The sequence below is a fragment of the Actinia tenebrosa genome, unplaced genomic scaffold, assembly GCF_029948245.1.
Source record: "Actinia tenebrosa isolate PJP-AT-01 unplaced genomic scaffold, QUT_ActTen_1.0 PGA_scaffold15__27_contigs__length_11533743, whole genome shotgun sequence".
Classification (NCBI taxonomy): Eukaryota; Metazoa; Cnidaria; class Anthozoa; order Actiniaria; family Actiniidae; genus Actinia; species Actinia tenebrosa.
Genome location: NW_028292575.1, coordinates 10,021,498 through 10,042,743, shown reverse-complemented (window position 1 = coordinate 10,042,743; position 21,246 = coordinate 10,021,498). Strand labels below are relative to the sequence as shown.

Genomic DNA, 21,246 nt, shown 5'->3' with positions numbered 1-21,246 from the left:
TTTTCTTTTAATAATGTTTTTCTTATCCGTCTTCCTGTGTTACGTGTCTAATGTCTTTTAAGCGTCGCTAAAAGCAAATCCATCTCTTGGAATCAGGTAAAATGATGTCGGAAGTAGTCATCACAAAGCGGTACAACAATACTTTTGTAAACTCTCAATAATTAATCGGTAAGTCATATTTGACAGAAGATATGTTGTTTTAAAACCAGTTGCAATTATTGATTATATTAAACTGAGTATATAACAAGAGACCTGAAGGCGCTGCTCAGTAATAGAGAGCAGTGGCGGAACTTTGTGCTGGACGACACCCTTCAGTTAACCTTCAGGGAACACGAACACGCCTTCAGTTAGTATCTCACGAGATCCTCTCTAGCCTGCATCCATCCGCGGTTTGAAATGCAAACATCACATTTAGCCCCAAGGAACAGCCAAACTCTGTGCGCATAACTGTGACAGGTAAGTTCAGTTTCTTTTTATATGATAAATAAAATAAGAAAAAGCAAGGGCTGAGTTTAGCTTCACGTTTTTGAGAAAGAAAAGAGAGAGAAAAAGGAAAGCAAAGGAAAGAAAAACACAAATAGAAAATAGAAGTGACGAGAATCCAAAACAGCCTTACACGAAAAGTAAAAGTAATAAGATCGTCTAAGCAGACCTGCACTAGCCATCCTTACTTCATTAAAATAACACGGCTGACAAGGCAAGCCGAAGTATATTCCGTTATGTTAATGTTATCTAGGTGCAAGTGAAGAGCCGACTGTCAAGGGTTTTACTTATGTAAGGTAAACATGGAACATTTTAATATTTAACAAGAACAAATATTAAAAGACAAAACAATCAACCACCATTTATCAGTTCTTAATGCAATCTTCGCCGTAATAACGAAAAATAATCAACTGATCAACGTAACGTATTTAAAGCAATCGATAAGATGGTATAAATCATGCTTTTTTCTTTTGCTGCCAATTTCGCGCAGTCCGCGTTGGCATACCCCCATAAACATAGCCACTAACCACTAACAAAGTGCCCTGCCCTGAGATGATGCATATATCATCAGGACCGTCAGATTGATATTCCAAAAAAATTCTGACTGACTTCTTTATTTATATCGCGCATTTTCCAATGTGCCCAAATGTGCCTGTCAGATGGAACTCTACAATATAAAAAATGATATATAGCAAATATATAAACATTATATAACTAATATTTGACTAATATATAACTAATATATAACTAATATAGACTAATATATAACTAATACATAAAAGTAATATAACTTATGCCCAGTTTAAACGTCGCATCTCACACGCGTCACATCCAACACAAACAAACTAGAAACAAACTAGAAACAGCCGTTATTTTTATGACTATCTGATCAATACACAATTAAGTCTATTTATCACTGTTATTATTACATCACCCAAATGTGAAGAAAAATAGGAAAACAAAAAGGACTACATTGATCAAGAGACTTAAAGTCCATAAAAACAGCATTAATAGACCTGATTTTGTCATGCAGCATCCCATATTGGGCGAGATGCTGACAGAGGAATTTAAGATAGGTCCAAATTTCATTCTATCAAACTTTTTCGGCGAGACATACTTTTATGCTTACCTTTTATGAACTTTAGAACTCAGACCCATCGGTTTGAAATATGGAGTGGACAACAACCCAAACGTCTGGCGACTCTGCAGACAACAAAGTGTCTTCCCATTATCAACGAACTCGAGTAATCGTAGAGATGATTTTCTGTGCTGTGATCATTTTTACCTCTTTTACTGGAAACGCCCTGGTTGTTTTTGTTGCTTGTAAAGATTCCACACTGCGAACCACCACAAACATCTTTATTCAGAATCTTGCGCTTACAGATATCTCCATGGCGATATTCAACATGCCATTCTGGATGGCAAGTATATATCATGACAACTGGATATTCAGCCAGTTAGTCTGTGAATATCAAGCAGTTACGCTCTTCACCTTTGGATCTGCTTCGATTCTCACTATGGCCTTGATATCCATTAACAGATATTTTAAGATCGTTCATCCACAAATATATCACAATTACTTTGGTTCGAAAGTGATTGTATGCATTTACTGCTTACTATCATGGGTGGTAGGGGTTATTTTTGCTACTCCACCCATCTATGGCTGGGGTAACTATCAATACCATAGGAAATTCATGACTTGTTCTGTGCTTTGGGATCTAAAACATATCTCATTTGTGGCGATATTCCTGGGTGGATTTGTCAATGCAGTCACTATTACGATCTTTGTTTGTTACTACAAGATTTACAGAGAAGTCAAACAAAGTTCAAGGAACGTAGCTGCATACGCAAACAACGTCACTTCAGAAACGGATATCAAAATTCTCAAGTCAACATTCACAGTAGTTTGTGGGTATATCATTTGCTGGATGCCTGTCTCTGTTGTCTGTTTGACAGAGACACTTGGTGGGTTCCTGCCACAGGCTTGTTATGGCGTAGCTATATTTCTGATGTACTCAAGTTGTTGCATCAATCCAATCATTTACGGCATTTTGAATCCTCAGTTCAGGAGAGCTTTCATTCAAGTCTTCAAATGCAAAAGTTTCCATCATGACAACAGCAGCAATCAAGATGAACGCCAGGAAAATGCTTCAGCAACATTGCCGTCACTTGCCATCCGACGCATAGCTTCAGCAAACAAAATCAGTTAAATATTATTATACAAAATCGCGTTTTACCACCAAATAGTAATTATTAGTTATTGCAATTTTGAGCCGCCAATAATTAAGGGTTCATATTGACAGCTCTCTATCTCAAACATATAGATGAATTGCGATACATAAAGGAAATGAACATGGAGTAACGACAACCAAGTATTTTTTACTTGCTGTAACTTGATAATCAACAACTCCAACATAGATCCCAAACTCCATTTATAATCGGCTTCTATTCTAAAGACTGACTCTATGTGAACCATGTATGTTAGAGTATTGCATGTGTGTCATCATGGACATACACTACATCCTCACTGTGTACTGGACAATTCATTTTATTCCTACTACGTTTAAACACTATGGTTTATTATAGTTATTTAAAAAAATACATATTTTATTTTATTTAGACTATATTGTACTATTCATCTAATACTTGTTGTCTATTTAAAACATTAATGGGTTTTGTGTACCATTATACCAATCCCTTTTACATGAAAGGGATTATGAAAAATTCAATTTAAGGCTAAGAATATATTACACCCAATCTCTAAAACTTTGACACATACTATAGCGATATATATACATATATGTTTTGTTGCTATTTTTGTTACAAAATAAACTGTAAACAAGGAACAATTTAGCATCAAACATGCTAAAAAGCCTCATTAAGTATTCTATAACAATTTGATAACAAATTTTGTTCAAAAATGGTTGTTATCCTTCGTATATATGGATATTATATCTCAAATATGTTTAAGTTTTAGGGCTGCTGTGTATATATATACACACACAAATGGTATTACTTGTTCTTAAAGTAGTTTTCTTCCAGATATTTCTTTACTACTGGCCAGATAACATTTGTCTCAGTTCCAGCAAATGACTGTACTTTGCCAAGTATTCTTTAACATGAGAAATGAATAAAGAAATATCACAAAACATATTGGTTGATGATAGAAAATCATGAAATTTTAATGTTTAAAAACATAATAGATGTATTTATTGTGATTACCTGTAATATTCAATCAGAGGCTTGGTTTCTTCTTCATACTTTTTTAATCTTGCTCTCACAGTCTCAGGCTATTAATCCATTAAAAATGCGCACATAAGTTTTACAGCATACCTATATATCATAGCACACCATTAAAGACTACCTTATCATCTTCTCTTTGTGTCAAAGGTTCACCAGTAATGTCATCCTTTCCCTGTAACAGTTCCAATAAGCAATGATGTTGTCACAATTCTTTAAAATGGAACATTTTAGATCAATGAGGGGGAAAATAGTACAAACCCAATGCCCAAGCGCATCTACTCTCAGCAATACTCTACCTACTCTATCCATTCAATATTCACAATACTCTAGCTATTAATGGAACATAATAGGTCCATTATATAGTGAATGCCCTGTGCATGGCAAAAATGTCCGGTGCTCAGTCTCTTTTTCTCTCCCTTTCTCACACCTACCCCACCCCAACAAAATAGTGAATAATCTTTGAATTACACCTACTGGTTGTTTTGGAGGATTGAACTCTAAGTTGTACACTCTTCCACTGGCAAAGTGAATCCATCTTTGCTAAAATAAAAAATAAAAATGTAACCTTAGTATAATATTGATCATTAGTTAGAAAACTGTGTACCTTAGAAGGGCCTTACCTTAATTCTTTCAATGATTGTTTCAAATGGAACATCAAGATTGATGACTACATCTATAGTTTGATTCTTGGTTAGTTCTTCTGCTTGACTAACAGTTCTTGGGAACCCTGTGTACAATTTATGTCATGTATGTCTTACATTCTTAAGGTAAAGTAAATATAGCTATTACAAAAAGTTTGTTGAAGGTTTTGTTGTTGCATTCTGCATTTTGCATGTTGCATTCTGCATCTTGCATGTTGCTTAATAATCTTGAAATGTGTCATGTTCATATGTAAATAATGTCATCACATAAGAGTTCATGCCGTAGAGTGCAAACCATATATATCTTATAATATAGCACAAAAATTAAAATAGCACTAAATACAAATATTTCTTTTGTTTTCGATTGTTTCATTGATGTTATTTTGTACTTTATTAGTTGGTACTATTTCACAAATATATGTTTTCCATGTAGTTGACCTTTTGATCAGATTGAATAGTTCCCTTCACAGTTCCATGTGCCATCTTGAAAGCTAGCTGTGCCTTTGCATCTAAGTAAGATGAACGATGAGCTTGCAATGATTCAAAGTATGGTTACTTTTCAAGACAGTGAGGGGAACTGTGAAAGGGACTATTCACACCTCTCTAAGTGCATTTCAGACTTGGTATACGCAACATGCCAGGGGCGGCGGAAGCTGAAAAATTTTGGGGGGCACTCCAATATTTCACGGTACCTTGAAATGACCCCCCTCCCTGTTTAGCTTGATTACAAACGTGTATGTGTGATATTTCAATCAGTAACATTTTGCGCACATTAAACCACTTGCAATTGTGCTGAGAGACAAAAAAATGATGCAAGTCATGCTAGATATATCGTATATTTTTTAGATACAGAAAATTATGTAATATCAAAATAATAAATAATGGTAATCATAACCAAATCTCATGCGTTTTTTTTGTGTGTGAGGCATTATATTCTGGGGGGGCCAGGCCCCCCCAAAAAATCTAGTGGGGGGGCCAGTGCCCCCCGGCCCCCCTGCTTCCGCCGCCCCTGCATGCAACAAAACCTTCAAAAGCTCTTTTAAATAGCTGTATATGCAAAATATTCAATAATATTCAATAAATAATACAGTTCTTGGGAACCCTGTGGTTAAATCATGTTATGTATGTCGTACGCTGTTCAGATAAAAATATGCAAAATACTCAATTAACTATATATGTATTACCGTCCAATAACCAGCTGTTGGTTCTTTGCTTTAGTTCGGTAAGGACAAGATCCACCATTACTTCATCTGGAACGAGACTCCCTTGTTCAATATACCGTTTAGCTTTTTTCCCCACCTCTGTTTCATTTTGCACGTGAGATCTTAATAAGTCTCCACTGGACAAATGGCTGAGGCCAAAGTCTCGTACGATTCTTCCAGAAACTGTTCCTTTACCTGATCCTGGTGGGCCCATGATGATAGCATGCACATGACTACAACTAATACTTCCTATGTGTAATGACCTTATACATCTAAGGGAATTACTGACCACGTGAAACCGAAAAATTGAAACCTTCGAAATCATCATGCACCTGTGTGTTTGAATGCAACTTTACAGGCTTGTAACTTATGAATGCAATTCCACAGGTAGCCCAACACAATGCTTTTTATCGCTCCTACTTTTTTATTGCTCTGAGTAACTTGAATTTCCAAGTAATATTTCATAGATTTTTGCCTAAGGATGAAAGAAAACGCAAAATGTTTCGAATCCTTAAAGAAAAAAGGAACATTTTGAGAATATTAATATCAGTAATAATAGGGGCTATTTGTTTTAGTATAATACCGCTGATTATTCATCATGCTGGCTCAGGCACGTGGTTCAACAAACAAGATGGCGTCCAAAGGACAGTTAGGGTAGGTTCTATGAATAACTATTGATTGCTGTACTGTAAGCTGGTTTATACGGTAGTTGTATAAGTGTAGGGCTTAAAGAATTTCATGAAGTTTTATTATGGGGTTATAATTTTTGTAAAATAACTGTTTTGTGTATGTAGTGTTCAAGTGAAGTCAGTAAAGAATAGGAAGAGACCAGCAACTGGTAGAGAAGATAATACGCAAAGCAAGAAAACTAAACACCAATCAAAGGAACGTTACAGCTTGAAGAACAACAAGAAGAAATTTGTGAAGAATGATTCACATGTTGGCAAGAAAAAGACACCTCTCCCGAAGAAAAAAACTTTTGATAATTCTAGAAATAAAGCTGCACCTACGAAGAAGAAATCAAAACATGATGATTCCCATCCTGAAGGTACATGACGAATAGGATTCAAGATATCCAATCAACAACTACTGATAGATACATATGTATTATTTATTCCTTGACTTGTAGATGAGGAAAAACCAAATATTTGGCAGATGAAAAAGAAAGAAAGGAAAACCTACAGAAAAAAACATGATGTTCACTACAACCTGATCCACTCCATCAAACAGCATTATGAATCCCTCAGAAGGTTTGTTTATATTCAGTTTATGTTCATTACAACCTGATCCACCCCATCAAACAGCATTATGAATCCCTCAGAAGGTTTGTTTATATTCAGTTTATGTTCATTACAACCTGATCCACCCCATCAAACAGCATTATGAATCCCTCAGAAGGTTTGTTTATACTCAGTTTATGTTCACTACAACCTGATCCACCCCATCAAACAGCATTATGAATCCCTCAGGTTTGTTCAGTTTATGGGGCAAAGTTATTTATATAGGATATTTATTTTCTAGGAAAGATGTCTCTGTGACTGAAAAAGTCAAGATAATTAATGAGATATTGCAGTTGATAAATGGTCACACCCATGAGGTATTTATATGGTATAATCTTATAATCATATCTAGATTATAATATGATACTGATGAATGTTAAGAAGTAAGATGGGTCATTTTCCATGTATGTTTCAGGTGATATTCAAACATGATACAGGAAGAGTTATGCAGTGTTGTGTGAAGTATGGCAACAATGAACAGAGGAAAGCACTTTTCATGCAGTTCAAAGGTGTTGAATTATGTAGATCCATATACAGTCTTTGAATGATACTTTGTATTGCTAGACATTACTGCATACATGTCATTCCTTGTCGTTATTCAAACCACAAGTTTTTTTCCTGTATGACATAAGATGGTCAGTGTTTGACCACCATTTGCCCCATTCAGTAAAGTTCAAAAGTTTTGTTATCTATATAAACCTGTTGATCAAGTTGTATAAACAATTCACATACTGACATTCTTATTATGCAGATGATTTTGAAGCAATGATAAAAAGTAAATACTCCAAGTTTTTTGTTAAGAAGATGCTTAAATATGGGTAAGAACTATATGTAGTTCGCAGTTTGTTTTATTTTCATTGATATTGGTCAATTTAATGATTAATTGTGTAATAATCATAAATTCTATCTTTCCTAAAGGACAAAGGAACAAAGAAGTGTTATATTGAAGTGCTTTTATGGAAAAGTTAGAAAGCTAATTAAACACAAGGTCAGTAAACCAATAACAACAGGCCAACGTCCTGGCTATAGCTTTTTTTCATCTTCTAATTCCAATGTTTAAAAAAACAGGAAGCATCAGAAATTCTGGAGACTATCTATACAGATTATGCAGTAGCTGCCCAAAAGAGTTCTTTAATACAAGAGTTTTATGGACCAGAGTTCGCTCTTTTCAAGGTACGGTACTAGATAACACCACAAACTCTGCAGTTGCTTGGTTGTCAATAAATTATTTTATTGTTAGTTGCTAAGATTATGCAATACTTTATCATTTAATTAATATTCTGTTTGTAATTTAAGACAATGGACAACAGGAAGCTTGAGCAAATTATCAAAGATGAACCAGGAAAAAAAGACATCATTCTTAAGAACTTAAAGGACTCTTTGAATCCTTTAGTAGACAAGTAAGAAACATTTGAATGTTCTTATTGAGATAATGTTCTTATTGAGATAATGTTCTATTATTATTGTAATCTTCAAATGTTTTGTGTTTCCCAGATCAGTCATCACACACAACATTATTCATAGAGTGTTGTTGGAGTATCTTATGTTATCAGATGACAAGGCACAATCTGTAAGTGACTATCAAAACTGAATTGCTATAATCTGATCCTCCACTTATCCCATTATTATTGACTTCAGGAAATGATAGAAAGTATTCGTGAATATGTTGTGCTCATTCTTCACACGCACGATGGAGCTAGAGTTGCTATGCAGTGCTTGTGGAATGGAACTGCCAAGGTTTGTAATGCAAAAGTATGCAATGTGGATTCTATTTTACTCCTAATATTATTAACACTATTTAAATATATTCTGTTTACAGGATAGGAAGATCATTCTCAAGACTTTCAAGACGTACATTGCCAAAATCTGCAAGGTATTTATTTACTCATACTATGTACACGATTTGCTTTTGCAATGTCCAATATTTAAAAAAAATTCCATTTCAGGAGGAGTATGGTCACTTGGTTTTGCTTTCATTATTTGATGTTGTTGATGACACAGTCCTTGTCAAAAAGATCATTTTTCCTGTAAGTTCTGCTCGCATTTATGACTTTATTGCATCTGTGGAAACCTGCATCTTGCTTAAAAATTTCAATGTTGATTGTTCTGTATCAGGAAATGGTTGCCAGTCTCAAGGAGTTGGCTATGGATACATATGGTCGCAAAGTTTTGCTTTACTTGTTAATGCCAAGAGCACCTACACATTTCCATCCAGATGTTGTCAAGTTGCTTCAGGCAGGAGATGACAACCTACACAGGTAAACACTGTATTATACTAAGCAAGTATTTACTCTCCAGAGTAGGCCTCATAATAATCTTTTATTTTGCAGTAAGAAGGATATAGTTCAAAGAAGAAAAGAACTTGTTGATGGTATATCACCAGGATTACTGGAGCTGATATGGGATCATGGCGAAGAGCTAATGTTTGATAAAGGTGGCTGTCAACTTGTTCTTGCCATAATGCATAAGTGCTCAGGTATGAGTATTACTTTTGTTCACAATCATTTTGTAGTGTGTTTTAAGCCATTTACATCATAAGCATATATCTTTAAGGTGATTTGGTTCCAGCCATGGAAGCCATTGCCAAAGCTGCCAGTAAACCAGTAGAAACATCAACAGATGAAGAGGTAGGTTGAAGATTCACCCAACTATAGCCCACATCCCTAACCCTCTATCCTAACCAAGTATTTAATGTTCAAGCATGCTTAACAATTAGTATAAAATAGTCAGAACACATGTACAGTTGCATGATCAGTGAAGCTAACGGTTGTACTGTATGAGGTGTACTGTAACATGTCAAGGAGGTAGTTTCTTCTAAGTAGTTATTTTTGATGAACAGGGAACGTCCTGACATAACTTTACTTCCAATTTTCCTACCCTCCCTTCCTTACAGTTTAGCATATCTGGTGGCATTATGCTCCCTTTACTGCAGACTCCCATTATCCCCATAACTCTTTCACTTTACTGAAGAACATTGTATCAAAACATCACATCACATTGTTTCAGGATCACCTAGTGAAGAGTGCAAGTGGACATTTTTCTCTCAAGAAGCTTATTTTACAGGATAAAGATCATATGGACATAAACAATGAAGGTGCATAACTAGCTTCCTTGCATAGACGTGCATTTCTTTTCACCGTTAAAAATTGACTCAGGCCACTCTGTCTTTTTCAGGTCAAACATTCTTTTCTCAGCATCTCTTAGAGACTGTGGAACCAGAATCTTTGTTTGATTGGTGTAAAATTAATCGTGGAGCTTTTGTAGTGACAAGGTATGTCCAACCTCTTGTTACTTGTTATAATCACACATTTTGAATATAATAGTTTACAAGACAAGTCTGGGGTGAGAGGAGGGGTACTCCCCTATATTCGCTATACAGGTACGTACCACCAAACAGGGTATAGTTTTCAGTGATTCTACTCTGGAACAGGGTACATAAAATTGCTCTCGCTCTGGGACAGGGCATATGAAGTCACATTCTCTCCTCTGGAACGGGGTATCCATTTTCGCTATGTTGGAACAGGGTATGATTTTCAGCGATCTTGCTCTGGAACAGGGTATGAATTTCAGCGATTTTACTCTGGAACAGGGTCAGGGTTCAGTGTGCTCAGCGGCACATCCCTACCCTTAACGGGCAAGAGTCCCCACCCCCCTGGAAGACAAGCCCATCATTTAAGGCTTAATTCTGAAGCACTGGTAGATATGCTTTACAATCAATCAATCAATCAATCATTTTTTATTACTTATACTATAAATATTTACACTGAACTATTTGCTTCTCTCTTATTTTCCAGTTTACTTGAGAGCCCTGTACCAGGAGTTGCCAACAGAGTTAAGACTATTCTAAAACCAAGACTTAAAAAGTTAGAAAAATACAAAAGCAAAGGAGTAGAGATTGTCTTGAAGATATTACACAAGTAATAATTATAAAATAAAGGTCACATTTTCTAAATACATATTCAATCCATAAGCAAAGTTCTATCATGTGATATTGTGAGCACTCTAAAGTTACTTTATTTGCTGAATGTTCATTTATTACAAATCTATGATTTGCTCTTGTTAAAATGTCTTCTCATCACTTTTGGGGTATTTGAATTTAGGGACCTTTTTTCATCAGCCGGGGGAGGAAGGCGGGGGGGGGGGGGGGGGGACCGGGGGAGGAAGGCGGGGGGGGGGGGGGGGGGGGTAGTGGTGGGATTTGCTTGGTAACTCATACAAGAATCTGTCCTCCCCCTCTCCATTATTGTATTTAAAAAATGGTCCTTTCCTTGTTTTCTATTCAGGTTTTTGTTTGCGTGAGAACCCCCTCCTCAAGCCTGATTTTTCAGATCTCTCCCCCAAAGAATCCCGCTGCACCCTCCACACTAGAGAGTTAATGGTTCCTTATGGGCTAATATTGGTTTATTCCAAAAAGCATTGATAGTGTTTCTTTCTAAATCAAAGTGTTTTTTGTTTTGTTTCTGAGATTGTCCATGGATTGCTATTCCCACTTTCTCTCTTAGTTGCCTTGTCCTGGAGTAGATTTCATTTAATTTTGCTGATTTAAGCAGGAACAACATAAGCTGAGTACCAGTCTCGTTCAAACAAAGCTTTGAGCTTTTTACGAATACTTGAATCCCCTTTAGACTGGTCTTGTATGACGTAGCCAATACCTCCGGTATAAAGGAAGTAATCTGCTGCCCAGTTAGATGTACCTACATATGCTGTGGTTTCCGTCACCATAAATTTGTCATGGTTGACACGAGCATAAGGTATATGAGCCTGAGCCTCACTGTACGTTGGTACCTTGAAAAATTGCTATTAGAAATAAATAAATAAATAAACAGGTATTAAAGAGAGTAAAAATGACAGGTGATGTACAGTTAGCTGGTACTACTGCATCAGTATGGTTTGAGTCAGAAGCAGTAATGTTAAATGAAATGCTAACAAGTATTTATACTTACTGGCTAGTGTAGCTGGGGCATGGGAAGATGGCATGGAAAAAGCCACATAATACATTAATCCTTAAGACCTAACCTTATAAGACAACATAAAGTATCATAGATCTATACTTACTGTTTCAACAACAGCTTTGTTTGAGCCATTGATAGCTGAAAGAGACTTCAAGAAGTTCTTGAGGTCTGGTCTGGTGTGTTTCCATAGACCAGCAAGTAGTCTTACATGGACACCACGGTCAAAGGCTGCTTTACGGAGAGCATCATCAATTATTGGCCAATACCTAAAATGGTTGGTTAATATTAAGAACATATTAATATTATCCCTGTCAAGCTAGACTTGACATTACTCAGGTGTCAATTCATGAAAAACCATCAGTTTTTGCTTGGTAATTATATGAAAAACGTTTAAAATATGCATGCGCTAATACTAAACATACTTTTTTTACTGATGCTCAAGATAACCCAAAACATGCACTTACATTCTATGGTACTCATAGAGAGTTGTTGGAAAGTAATCCATAACTTCAATGTATATATACTCATTTGCACTGTTAATGACATTCAAAATAGCATCAATGTCCGCAGATCTTCCAGATGGGCAAAGTTTGGCTGGAGATGAAGCCAAATATATACCAGTAGCGTATGTGGTATTGATGGTGATGTTTGCAGGGGTATCTACGAGATAATAGATAATAAAACATTCATTATTTTCTGTGCTGAAGTCCAACTGATAAAAACCAGGTTTTTTGAGGGAAAGTTATTGTACCTAAATTTATATTTGTACTATAAGCTTTGGGCCAAGGCTTGGGTATTTTTGAATCTGGAAGGGACAGCATCCAGTAAGCTTCAAATATCTTAGAGATATCATTCCCCAAACAGGAACAGTTGTATGTCATGAAGCCAAGTTCCTTCACCTGGTAAACAAAACATATACATATACTTTATTAATACCAAGAAGACACAGGTAGACCAAGCATAAGGTGGTGAAAACTTCCTCATCAAACTTGCCTGGGTTAAAGATCGCCAATCAAGGTTAGCACTTCCTAGATAGAAGTGCTTGCCATCTACAAGCCACATTTTGGTGTGTAGAATACCACTGCCGACAAGCCTCGTGAGATTCAGACTACGTACTTCAGCCAAACCCATTTGCATCAAGTCTTTTGTATCTTGGTTTTTGTCTGGTTCAGCAGCTGATTGAACAATTCTTATCTTTACTCCTGAAATAACCAAAAATGCTTATTTTACAAATTAGTATTCAAACAGCTTCATTCTCTCATTGAGAAAGATTAAAAACTGAAATTCTGACACAAAAGAATTCAGAACAAGACAGTGATGTTTTATAGAATGGTGGCATTCAGTGTAGATGTAAATGTCACTCATTTGTAAGTTGGAATATTGAAACAACACTGAGTCTACTACAAGCTTAGTAATATGCTCCTGTGGCAGGAATGTCGGCAGAGTAATGTATCCCAAGCTAGTGTCCATCAAATTACAGTAAATATATGGAGTTTGTAATTTATTTTTACAAACTCCATATATTTACTATAATTCAATCACCACTACAATTGAGCTTGGATACCTTTGGGGGGAGGCTGATAAAAAACTTGCATTAGATATTTTACAACTATAACCACTAAATTCCATATATTTATGTTCTTACAACACTCACATATTGATTTTTATGAAGGGAGGATACCAGAGAAAACCCTTGTGGCAAGGGAGAGAACAAAACATCAAACAAACTCAACACACATGATCCAGCCTGATTGAATGTGGACCACAGTATGTGCCGCGTGCAAGTGGTAAATCACTAACGTCACCCTCTAATCTCTGTTTTTCTTCAAAACAGAACTCAAACTAAGACAAAATAGTATGCCATTCTTGTTAAAAGTTGGGGTGGTGCTAAGCCCCTGCCCCCTTCCTGGCTCAGCTGTCCCTGTGTGGCATGGAAATAGCATTACCCAGATTTTGAACTACCTCTTTTAGCTGTTGCAACAAGTTCATTGAAAATATGTTCTCCCCATGCTGTAGAAGGGTCGTCAGTTTGTGTGTCTTTTCCTCTTAAGGTCCAGTAAGATGAAGCTATATTCAAAGAATGCTCAGCTGATTTGAGGAGGTTTAACCATCCACTGTAAACACTGGGGTGAATAACCTCTGAGTGTGGGTAAGTTAAATTCTCTGGAATACTTTCCACGATTGAAATTGTACAAGAATCTTTGCAAGACTTTGAAATAGGCCCTTTGAATACCCCTCCGTGAGAAGGCTGGGTCAGGGCTAGGTAGGAGTGTAGTGCAACTACGGTAATGATCAAACAAGCAAGGAAGAACAAAAATGCAAAGATGGAATAACGTGAGCTTTTCTTGAAATCTTTCTGGAGAAATTTTGTGTCAACTGGAGTTTTCATGCTTGTGTATTCTCCTAATAACCTGCCCCATCCACTGTAATAGTATACTTGTCGTTTTTCACTAGCCATTCTTATCCTTTGTTCGTATCTCACATGCCTGTACGAGTTCCTTTCCACAAGGCGTTCTATGGGAACTGTTAATGGGAACTTGGACGAAGGTCACTTGCCCAGCCCTCCCCTGCCCTAAGGAAGTGAGTTGTTAGATCCCAGTAAAATCCAAGATGGCGGTCGCACGAAAATTTATTGATAAAAAATTACTTCACAATGTCATACGAAACACTGATGCTCATAATAAGGTAAATCAATATATCTAATCTAGTATCCATTATCAACTAACAAACCTTGCTTTTATTGTCTATAGCTCTTAAATAAACAATATTCGCGGATGATAATAAATGTATATTAAAAGCTCAACTAAAAACTAGACTTTTGCAATAGTTGTACCTTATCAAATACTACCTACCGTACTCAAGTAAGTCTTATAAACATGACTTTTTCGAGTTTGCACCGGCTTTTGACGATGTGTTACGCAATAGATTATATTGTATATTGCAAGTGAAGTGTGTATATGCGTGTAAATATTTAAGTGATTGTGCTTACAAGGAATTTTAAGCTTATATATGTTAAGTGCCTCTGTAGCTAAAACAATACCCATCCATTTTTTTATTATTAAGTAGTGCTTTGTAAATAAGGAAGAATGGGGTTTTCCGTTTTTTTATATTTTTTTGTTCCACAAATATTTAAAAAATTGAATATGCAAATTAGACAACTGATGATGTCATTTGTTGTTAAAGTGTATGTCAAGGAAAAAAATTATTTTCGAACTCACTTATATGTATTAGTATGGTGCAGTATTTTTAGATGTAATCACTTTTCAGTTACAAACATTTGAAACATAGATATGCAAATGAGATGACGTTAATTTCAGAATATGCTTACATTTTGCAGTGTAATTTATGACAAGTGTTCTGAGAAGTGAAATAATCTAAAAGTGTACAAAACCATATGTTTCAGGATGATTTGCAAATTTTAAAAAATGGCAGTACTTCACACAATAGCATTTTTGTATAATAAATTAGTCTTGAATTTATGCCATCACATTTTGATATTTTGAATATTTGTATCTCTGAAAAGAAAATTCCAAATGCAAAAATGCTGCAACCATACTACTACACTGTTCTGATATAAGTGATTTCGAAAATGAATTTTTTCCCTTGATATACACTTTAAGGGAAAATAACTCTTCAATTATAAAGCAGATTCCAATGAAACTTAGCACATTTATAGTCACAGCGATAGTACCCACCATCATCAGTAATAAAAGGCATTGCTATGGTAAGGGGTTTGATTCCAGTTCTCCCACTTATAAAAATCAAGACCACTCAAGTGTCTTGATATGTGATACCCCCTAACCACTTTCTCAAAATAACATAACCCCCCTACAATTTTGATGCCCCCTCTCCCCCTCCTTACTTCTCTTTTATGAGGTGTACTGGAAACCTTTAACAATACCAAATGCGAGGTGCCAAAATATCTAGAAGACATAATCCAATGTCTCGTACTTACACCATTGGCTTCCACGCCTTAAAAGAGAGTCGCTCCCAAAAAGACCTGGGGATTATTACTCAGGGCCGTAACCAGGGGGGAGCACAGGGTGCACGTGCACCCCCCATAAAACCTTAAGGTTCGCTCATGCATCTCCTTTTTTTTTGGTTCTGCTTTTTTTTGGTTGTGCAAATCATTGCCTGCAGGGTTCATGCCTGTGCACCTCCCTGCAAGATCCCTACTTACGCCAATGAAATGGTAATAAAAACCGATTAATGGTCCGATTTTATTCGATGTGCACCCTCCCTGTAAAAGTTCTGGTTGCGGCCCTGTTACTTCACATGACTTAGGCTGGCATAACCACGTAGTTTACAATAATAATAATAATAATAATAATAATAATAATGGTTTAATCAATAGAATCCACGAGGTGGCTCTTCTCCTATTGATAAAACTATCTAATTTACAATAACATACACACAAAGATAAATTTACGATAAACTACTTACTCCGACGAAGGACTAGCGTCCGAAACGTCAGTAAGTTTTTTCATCTTTTCACGGTGTATAATTTACCTTTTCATCATTACTGTTTCATTAGAAACACCGACGCAGCTCACACTAGTTTTTAGCTAGTTATATCTTTTTATTATGATAAACTATGAAGCTATAAAATAAATTAGACATAATAAGAAATAAGATTGACATAATTACTATTGGATTATTCTAAGCTAGACAATTATTATAAATAAAAAGGACAAAAACTGAAGATACTGGGGCTACGCCCACCGCCCCCAAACAACCACCCCAGGTCGAGACATTCGGGGCAACAGACAAAGAGAAAACTGTCCCAAATGCCACGACCCAATAATTGCCCAGGGTACAGCAGCGCAGCACCAATATCCATCAATCAGGTGAAAGATAAATTAATTAATAAAAATCAAGTAATGTCATATCGCTTCTTTAGCTCTGCTTTCACTTTAGAACAAAGTGAACTATAGCTAGAAATGTCTTTTATATTATTTGGCAAATTATTGAACAGTTCTGAGGCGATATCTTGAAAAGTTCCCTTTTCCAAAGGTCTGACCAAATTCAAGGTGGAACTTTGACGTAAAGTTCTTGATGGTTTACGAACTTCCAGTGCAACGTAGTTAGGCCAGTGCTCTGAGTTAATGGCTTTATAGATGACTTTCAGCAAGTTATAATCTCTTTACGTTGTTGCTAAATGCAATAAGGTTCTGGGTTTCCTTAGACGCAATAGTCCTTATTCTGTACGGGTTTCTCTCAGACTTCAGCTTTATATTACGCTTGTGCGTTCAATCCTTTTTAATGGCAGTCAGGTTTGGGCACCGCAATCAAGCTCGCAGGATATCCTACTCCTCGAACGTGTCCAGCGCCGCGCCACAAAATGTATTCTCAAGTACCAATCAGATCTATCTTACAAAGGCAGGCTTGTCAAACTCAACCTAATCCCACTGTCTTACTGGTTTGAGTATTTAGATCTATATTTTTTCAAGTGTCGCCTTAAGGTGGCTTGATTGGATAATTTCGGCGCGCTACCTTTCAACTTCGAAGCGCAATTACGCGGACGCAAACAAATCATTAGAAAATAAAACTTTCCCAGGTTTAAAGAGAAGGATAGAATTTTCGAATTAACAAGTTTTCACGAAAATCACATTTAACTCTCAGCCGCTAGTCAGCGTTGGTGGTTTTGCTATACTGCTCTTTTTCTCCATTTTTTGACCAAAGTTTTAAAATCGCGCTTTATATAGTGGAGTAAATATGATTTGCTCAAAGTTCAGAAAATTCGAAGGAAATTTATATGGGCGTTTACGAGATATTTGACGTTAAGGTGACTGCCTACTTTTGGAAATTGATTTAAGCTTTTTTTAAAACTTCGATTTTCCGAATTGAAATTTAATGCTGATTCCAAATCTGGAAAGAAAAATAGGGTGTCCCGAGCTCGTTTTCGAGATAATCAGCATTTAATGGAAGCCTACGCACGAGCTTTTGGAGTAAAAATTGCGCCACCGGAAGTGATTAGAAAAAAATTAAGATTCATAAGATAATAGTTATTTGCAGACTCTATGATTGCACGAACGAAGGCTAGTCAATCCTTCTACAATAATACATGGATATTTTCGACAAAAAGACAGAGAAATACATTGATTTGTCATATTTTGTAGTTTCGGTGCTCTTAAAAAATCTCATAAAGTCGAACAAAAAACCCTACAAAAATCTATTTTTTCACGTGTTCCTGATTTAAAATTTTCCTAAAATGTTGATATAACCTAGATTTTTATGAGTTTTTTCGAATGAGCTATCAAAAAATATAGAGTCCCGTGCAAAATTTGAGGGTTTTGCCCTGTTGAAGCTCAAAACGCGTATGGTTCTTCAATAAAATCTTGTAGATTTTTCAGCGGTTTTTGAGCGCGCGCACATCGTGGGCTCAAATCGAACGTTCAAAAGTAGGCAGCCACCTTAAAGCTTTTAGACATAATAATCTTGCAAATTAAAAGCCGAAAAACCATACCCTATAGGGCGGCACATACCCATATACATAGGTTACAAAAATGTTTTGTTTTTGCAAGATTATTATGTCTAAAAGATTTTTTTTTTCTACAATTATGTTTGATTTTTTTTCCTGGTCTGCTGTCTGCAGTCTGCGTGTTTCGCACTCCGTCGCACACCTTCAAAAATGCAAATGAATGAGCTGATTTAGCTCACAAAGTGAGGTATTTTTGTTTTAAGATTGAAGAAGAAAAGATCATGTGGAGAGTTCATCGAGCGAAAAGTAAGCGTGGCTATTCCACCAGGCACAACGACGCAAGGTACACTCGCTTTTCTTTGTCATTCATGGAGTCCCTGCTGATTGAAAACTCCAATGAATGTGTTATTAGTAACAGGTCTTTGTCTGAATATAAACATTGAATTTGTAATGAGGAATTCTTTGCCTCCTTACAAACTCAATGTACCAAATAAACAGATTACGCGACCTTTAGGCTTTCTGTCTCATTGCCTCAACTCAAGGTATTTAACTCTCACAAGAGTTATACTATTAAAAATCACAAGATTAGCTAGGTAATCGAAAGCACCAAGTATTCTTGTGAGTGTGTTTTGTTAATTGCCAATGGTATATTATTGAATACCCCCACTTGTTAATAGTTTTACCGGCCTCAATCAGGCCACGTGTTGTTGAGTGAAGGTGCCACTTTGACTTGTGTGTCATCATTTTAATATAATCAGGAAAAAAAATTGTCCTTTGTGCATTCTTGGATTTCAAGATGAGTCAGCCAAATTATCATGGTTACTTACTTAGTGTTAACAATTGTGACTTGTTTTGTATTTATTTTGTTGAACAGAAAAAGTTCGCCAAGAAAGAATGCATGCTCAGAGAGAACTAACGGTACATACTGGATGAAAGAGTTAACGAGTTATGAAAGTTCTTTGTCTGATAGGTAAGACAACCAAACAGGTTGACAAGCTTTGGAAAAAGCATCATTGTTCAAAGTTATGGTGTTTGTGTGTTTGAAGGTGGGGACATAATGGATACAAAGAACTTTATCCTGAAGAATTTGAAGATAAAGAAAAAGACAGCCATAGTGATGAAGAGAAGAGGAGACGAAGAAAAAGAAAAAAAGAGAAAAAGTAAAAGTCAAAAATATTACTCGGTACATATTCTTATATAGTTTGTACCCCAGGATTTTTGTAAAGCAAATGCTAGAACCACGAATCCCTGACTTTAGCCCCGGAGACTGTTTTAAGTTTTCGTTCCTCAAATATCCTTCGCAGGGGCGGATCCAGGAATGGGTTAAGGGTTTGTCCCAAATGAAGAGTGTATATAGATATATTATGCATCGTAAATGTTTCTTTTAAGAGCCTTCACACGAGTCATTCTTCAAAAAAGTGTAAGAGTAATTACGGCATGAGAGGGGTGTCCGGAGCAGTACACTCCCCTGGATCCACCCCTGCTTCACATTAATTCCTCCCCTCGTGAATCATTAAAGCGAGTTGTTTGTACTTGGCTTTGCTCCGCCTAAAATGATAACGTTTTTGTTGTTGTTGTTGTTAATTACTGCTGTAGGCAAATGTTCTTTGATGTTTTCTCGTGTAATAGTCATAACGTTATTTGTCTTGTTTTCTTTAAAGGGATAGAAAAAACAAAGCTAGAGACAGCAAAAAGAAATCAAGAACCCCAGATAAAATCCACAGGAAAAGAACATCTAGAAAAGACTCTGAAAGCTTTAATCACAAAGCATCCAAGAGAACAAAGAAATCACAAGTTAGTGCGCCGTCAAAGAAACTATCGGCCCATAAAATAAAGAAAGAGGGTGTAAAACGACGAAAAACGAAACATGAATGACTATTGTAGTAAATATTTGGAATACTAAATAATTCGTTATTTATGTTTGTTGACATTTGAATTGATATTTTAAAACAAAACAAACATCTTTTCATTAACGATATCTCGGATATCATGCAATAAAATAAACGTCATGTCTGTACTTTTTTACATTTCTGCTCGACTTTTTGTCAGACTACATACATGTAATTTACGATTCTTTAAGCCCTTTGTCGTACTAGTCACGTAGGATGTTTAAAGGAAATCAATAAATGCTGCTAGACCGAGCGCATGCAGCAAAACTATGAAATAAAAACCATTTGTGTCTCGTGTAAAGAATGTTCTGGATGAGTGATAGAAACTATTAGTCACTAAATAGCTACTATTCGTCATGTCAGCATCAACTTTGTTTTTACTGCATGCGCTATAATATAGTTTATGTTTAAAAGCATGTTCATTATCATCTTTTAGCAATCTGTGACAATTGCTAGTGTTCTATTGTTTTACATGTTTCACGTATCGGGATCGTATTACACGCAGTTTTTTGTTACTACGCAAATAATTTGTTAGAACTTGCTGAAAACCAGGTACCCGGCAAACGTGGAAACAACTTATCGAACAATTTAGCGCGTCCCCAGGGCCGTTGGACTTTCAACCGTGAAATACGACGCAATAAGGGCGTACACCACCCGTTGGTTACCTAACTAATAATGATACTAAAGTGCTTTTATTTGGCTTCTAGAATTGATATAAATATTAACAGTTCAAAAATAATCAAGTTTTCGAGAATAAAAAATATTGGAAAATAGAGCACTACGTAGGTTTTCAATTCTCAGGAGATTGTAGCTGCGTTTACACGGTAACGGACGAATTTTTAACCGCTCAAAAAGTTGTCTCGTTCCGGACTGAGCTATCCGAACAACAATTCGTACCCCTAACAGTGCAAATTTGGATCCGGTTACGTGAAAACAGGAAGTCATGATTTTTTTTATACGATTAAAGAGACGGTTCCGTGTAAACGGTTATTGTACAGGTCAAATTTTTGTTCGGTTAAAATGCGTCCAGTACCGTGTAAACCGGCAGCCTGAAATTGTTTTTTTTGTTCTCCAAAATGAGCCGCTTTGACCTCACATAAGCTGTCCAAAAAAGCGTCAGATTATGACTGATGGG

General features: G+C 36.2%; 5 protein-coding genes across 7 annotated transcripts; 3 read left to right on the top strand and 2 right to left on the bottom strand.

The window, feature by feature from the left end:
- Positions 1–1,376: 1,376 nt before the first annotated feature.
- LOC116287964 (visual pigment-like receptor peropsin) lies at positions 1,377–2,817 on the top strand. Its single transcript, XM_031694678.2, has one exon. It carries the CDS (start codon positions 1,653–1,655, stop codon positions 2,691–2,693), a length of 1,041 nt encoding a protein of 346 aa, XP_031550538.1. The 5' UTR covers positions 1,377–1,652; the 3' UTR covers positions 2,694–2,817.
- Positions 2,818–2,842: 25 nt separating this feature from the next.
- Positions 2,843–6,004, bottom strand: LOC116287965 (GTP:AMP phosphotransferase AK3, mitochondrial). The gene is made up of 6 exons (XM_031694679.2): positions 5,552–6,004; positions 4,347–4,453; positions 4,201–4,266; positions 3,848–3,898; positions 3,706–3,773; positions 2,843–3,595 (listed from the first exon to the last, which is right to left on the bottom strand). The coding sequence occupies exons 1-6, from the start codon at positions 5,895–5,897 to the stop codon at positions 3,496–3,498; spliced, it is 738 nt and encodes a 245-aa protein (XP_031550539.1). The 5' UTR covers positions 5,898–6,004; the 3' UTR covers positions 2,843–3,495.
- A 178-nt stretch (positions 6,005–6,182) lies between these two features.
- LOC116287954 (pumilio homolog 3) lies at positions 6,183–10,895 on the top strand. The gene is made up of 19 exons (XM_031694663.2): positions 6,183–6,223; positions 6,364–6,617; positions 6,699–6,819; positions 7,091–7,166; positions 7,265–7,358; positions 7,601–7,667; positions 7,768–7,837; positions 7,918–8,022; positions 8,146–8,249; positions 8,344–8,419; positions 8,488–8,586; positions 8,669–8,722; positions 8,796–8,876; positions 8,965–9,107; positions 9,180–9,325; positions 9,403–9,476; positions 9,856–9,943; positions 10,024–10,120; positions 10,644–10,895. Exons 1-19 carry the CDS (start codon positions 6,201–6,203, stop codon positions 10,768–10,770), a joined length of 1,899 nt encoding a protein of 632 aa, XP_031550523.1. The 5' UTR covers positions 6,183–6,200; the 3' UTR covers positions 10,771–10,895.
- Positions 10,896–11,232: 337 nt separating this feature from the next.
- Positions 11,233–14,347, bottom strand: LOC116287953 (5'-3' exonuclease PLD3). The gene is made up of 6 exons (XM_031694661.2): positions 13,764–14,347; positions 12,795–13,003; positions 12,553–12,700; positions 12,266–12,461; positions 11,905–12,067; positions 11,233–11,646 (listed from the first exon to the last, which is right to left on the bottom strand). Exons 1-6 carry the CDS (start codon positions 14,257–14,259, stop codon positions 11,392–11,394), a joined length of 1,467 nt encoding a protein of 488 aa, XP_031550521.1. The 5' UTR covers positions 14,260–14,347; the 3' UTR covers positions 11,233–11,391.
- Positions 14,348–14,405: 58 nt separating this feature from the next.
- LOC116287934 (uncharacterized) lies at positions 14,406–20,415 on the top strand. 3 transcript variants are annotated; one of them, XM_089030154.1, is made up of 5 exons: positions 14,406–14,486; positions 18,486–18,565; positions 19,097–19,140; positions 19,269–19,382; positions 19,884–20,415. In XM_089030154.1, exons 1-5 carry the CDS (start codon positions 14,412–14,414, stop codon positions 20,054–20,056), a joined length of 486 nt encoding a protein of 161 aa, XP_088886280.1. In that variant the 5' UTR covers positions 14,406–14,411; the 3' UTR covers positions 20,057–20,415. The 3 variants fall into 3 exon arrangements, with proteins under 3 accessions (XP_088886280.1, XP_031550500.1, XP_088886281.1); XM_031694640.2 differs by having other exon boundaries at positions 19,097–19,192; XM_089030155.1 differs by having other exon boundaries at positions 19,269–19,405; positions 19,884–20,110.
- The last annotated feature ends 831 nt before the right edge of the window (positions 20,416–21,246 follow it).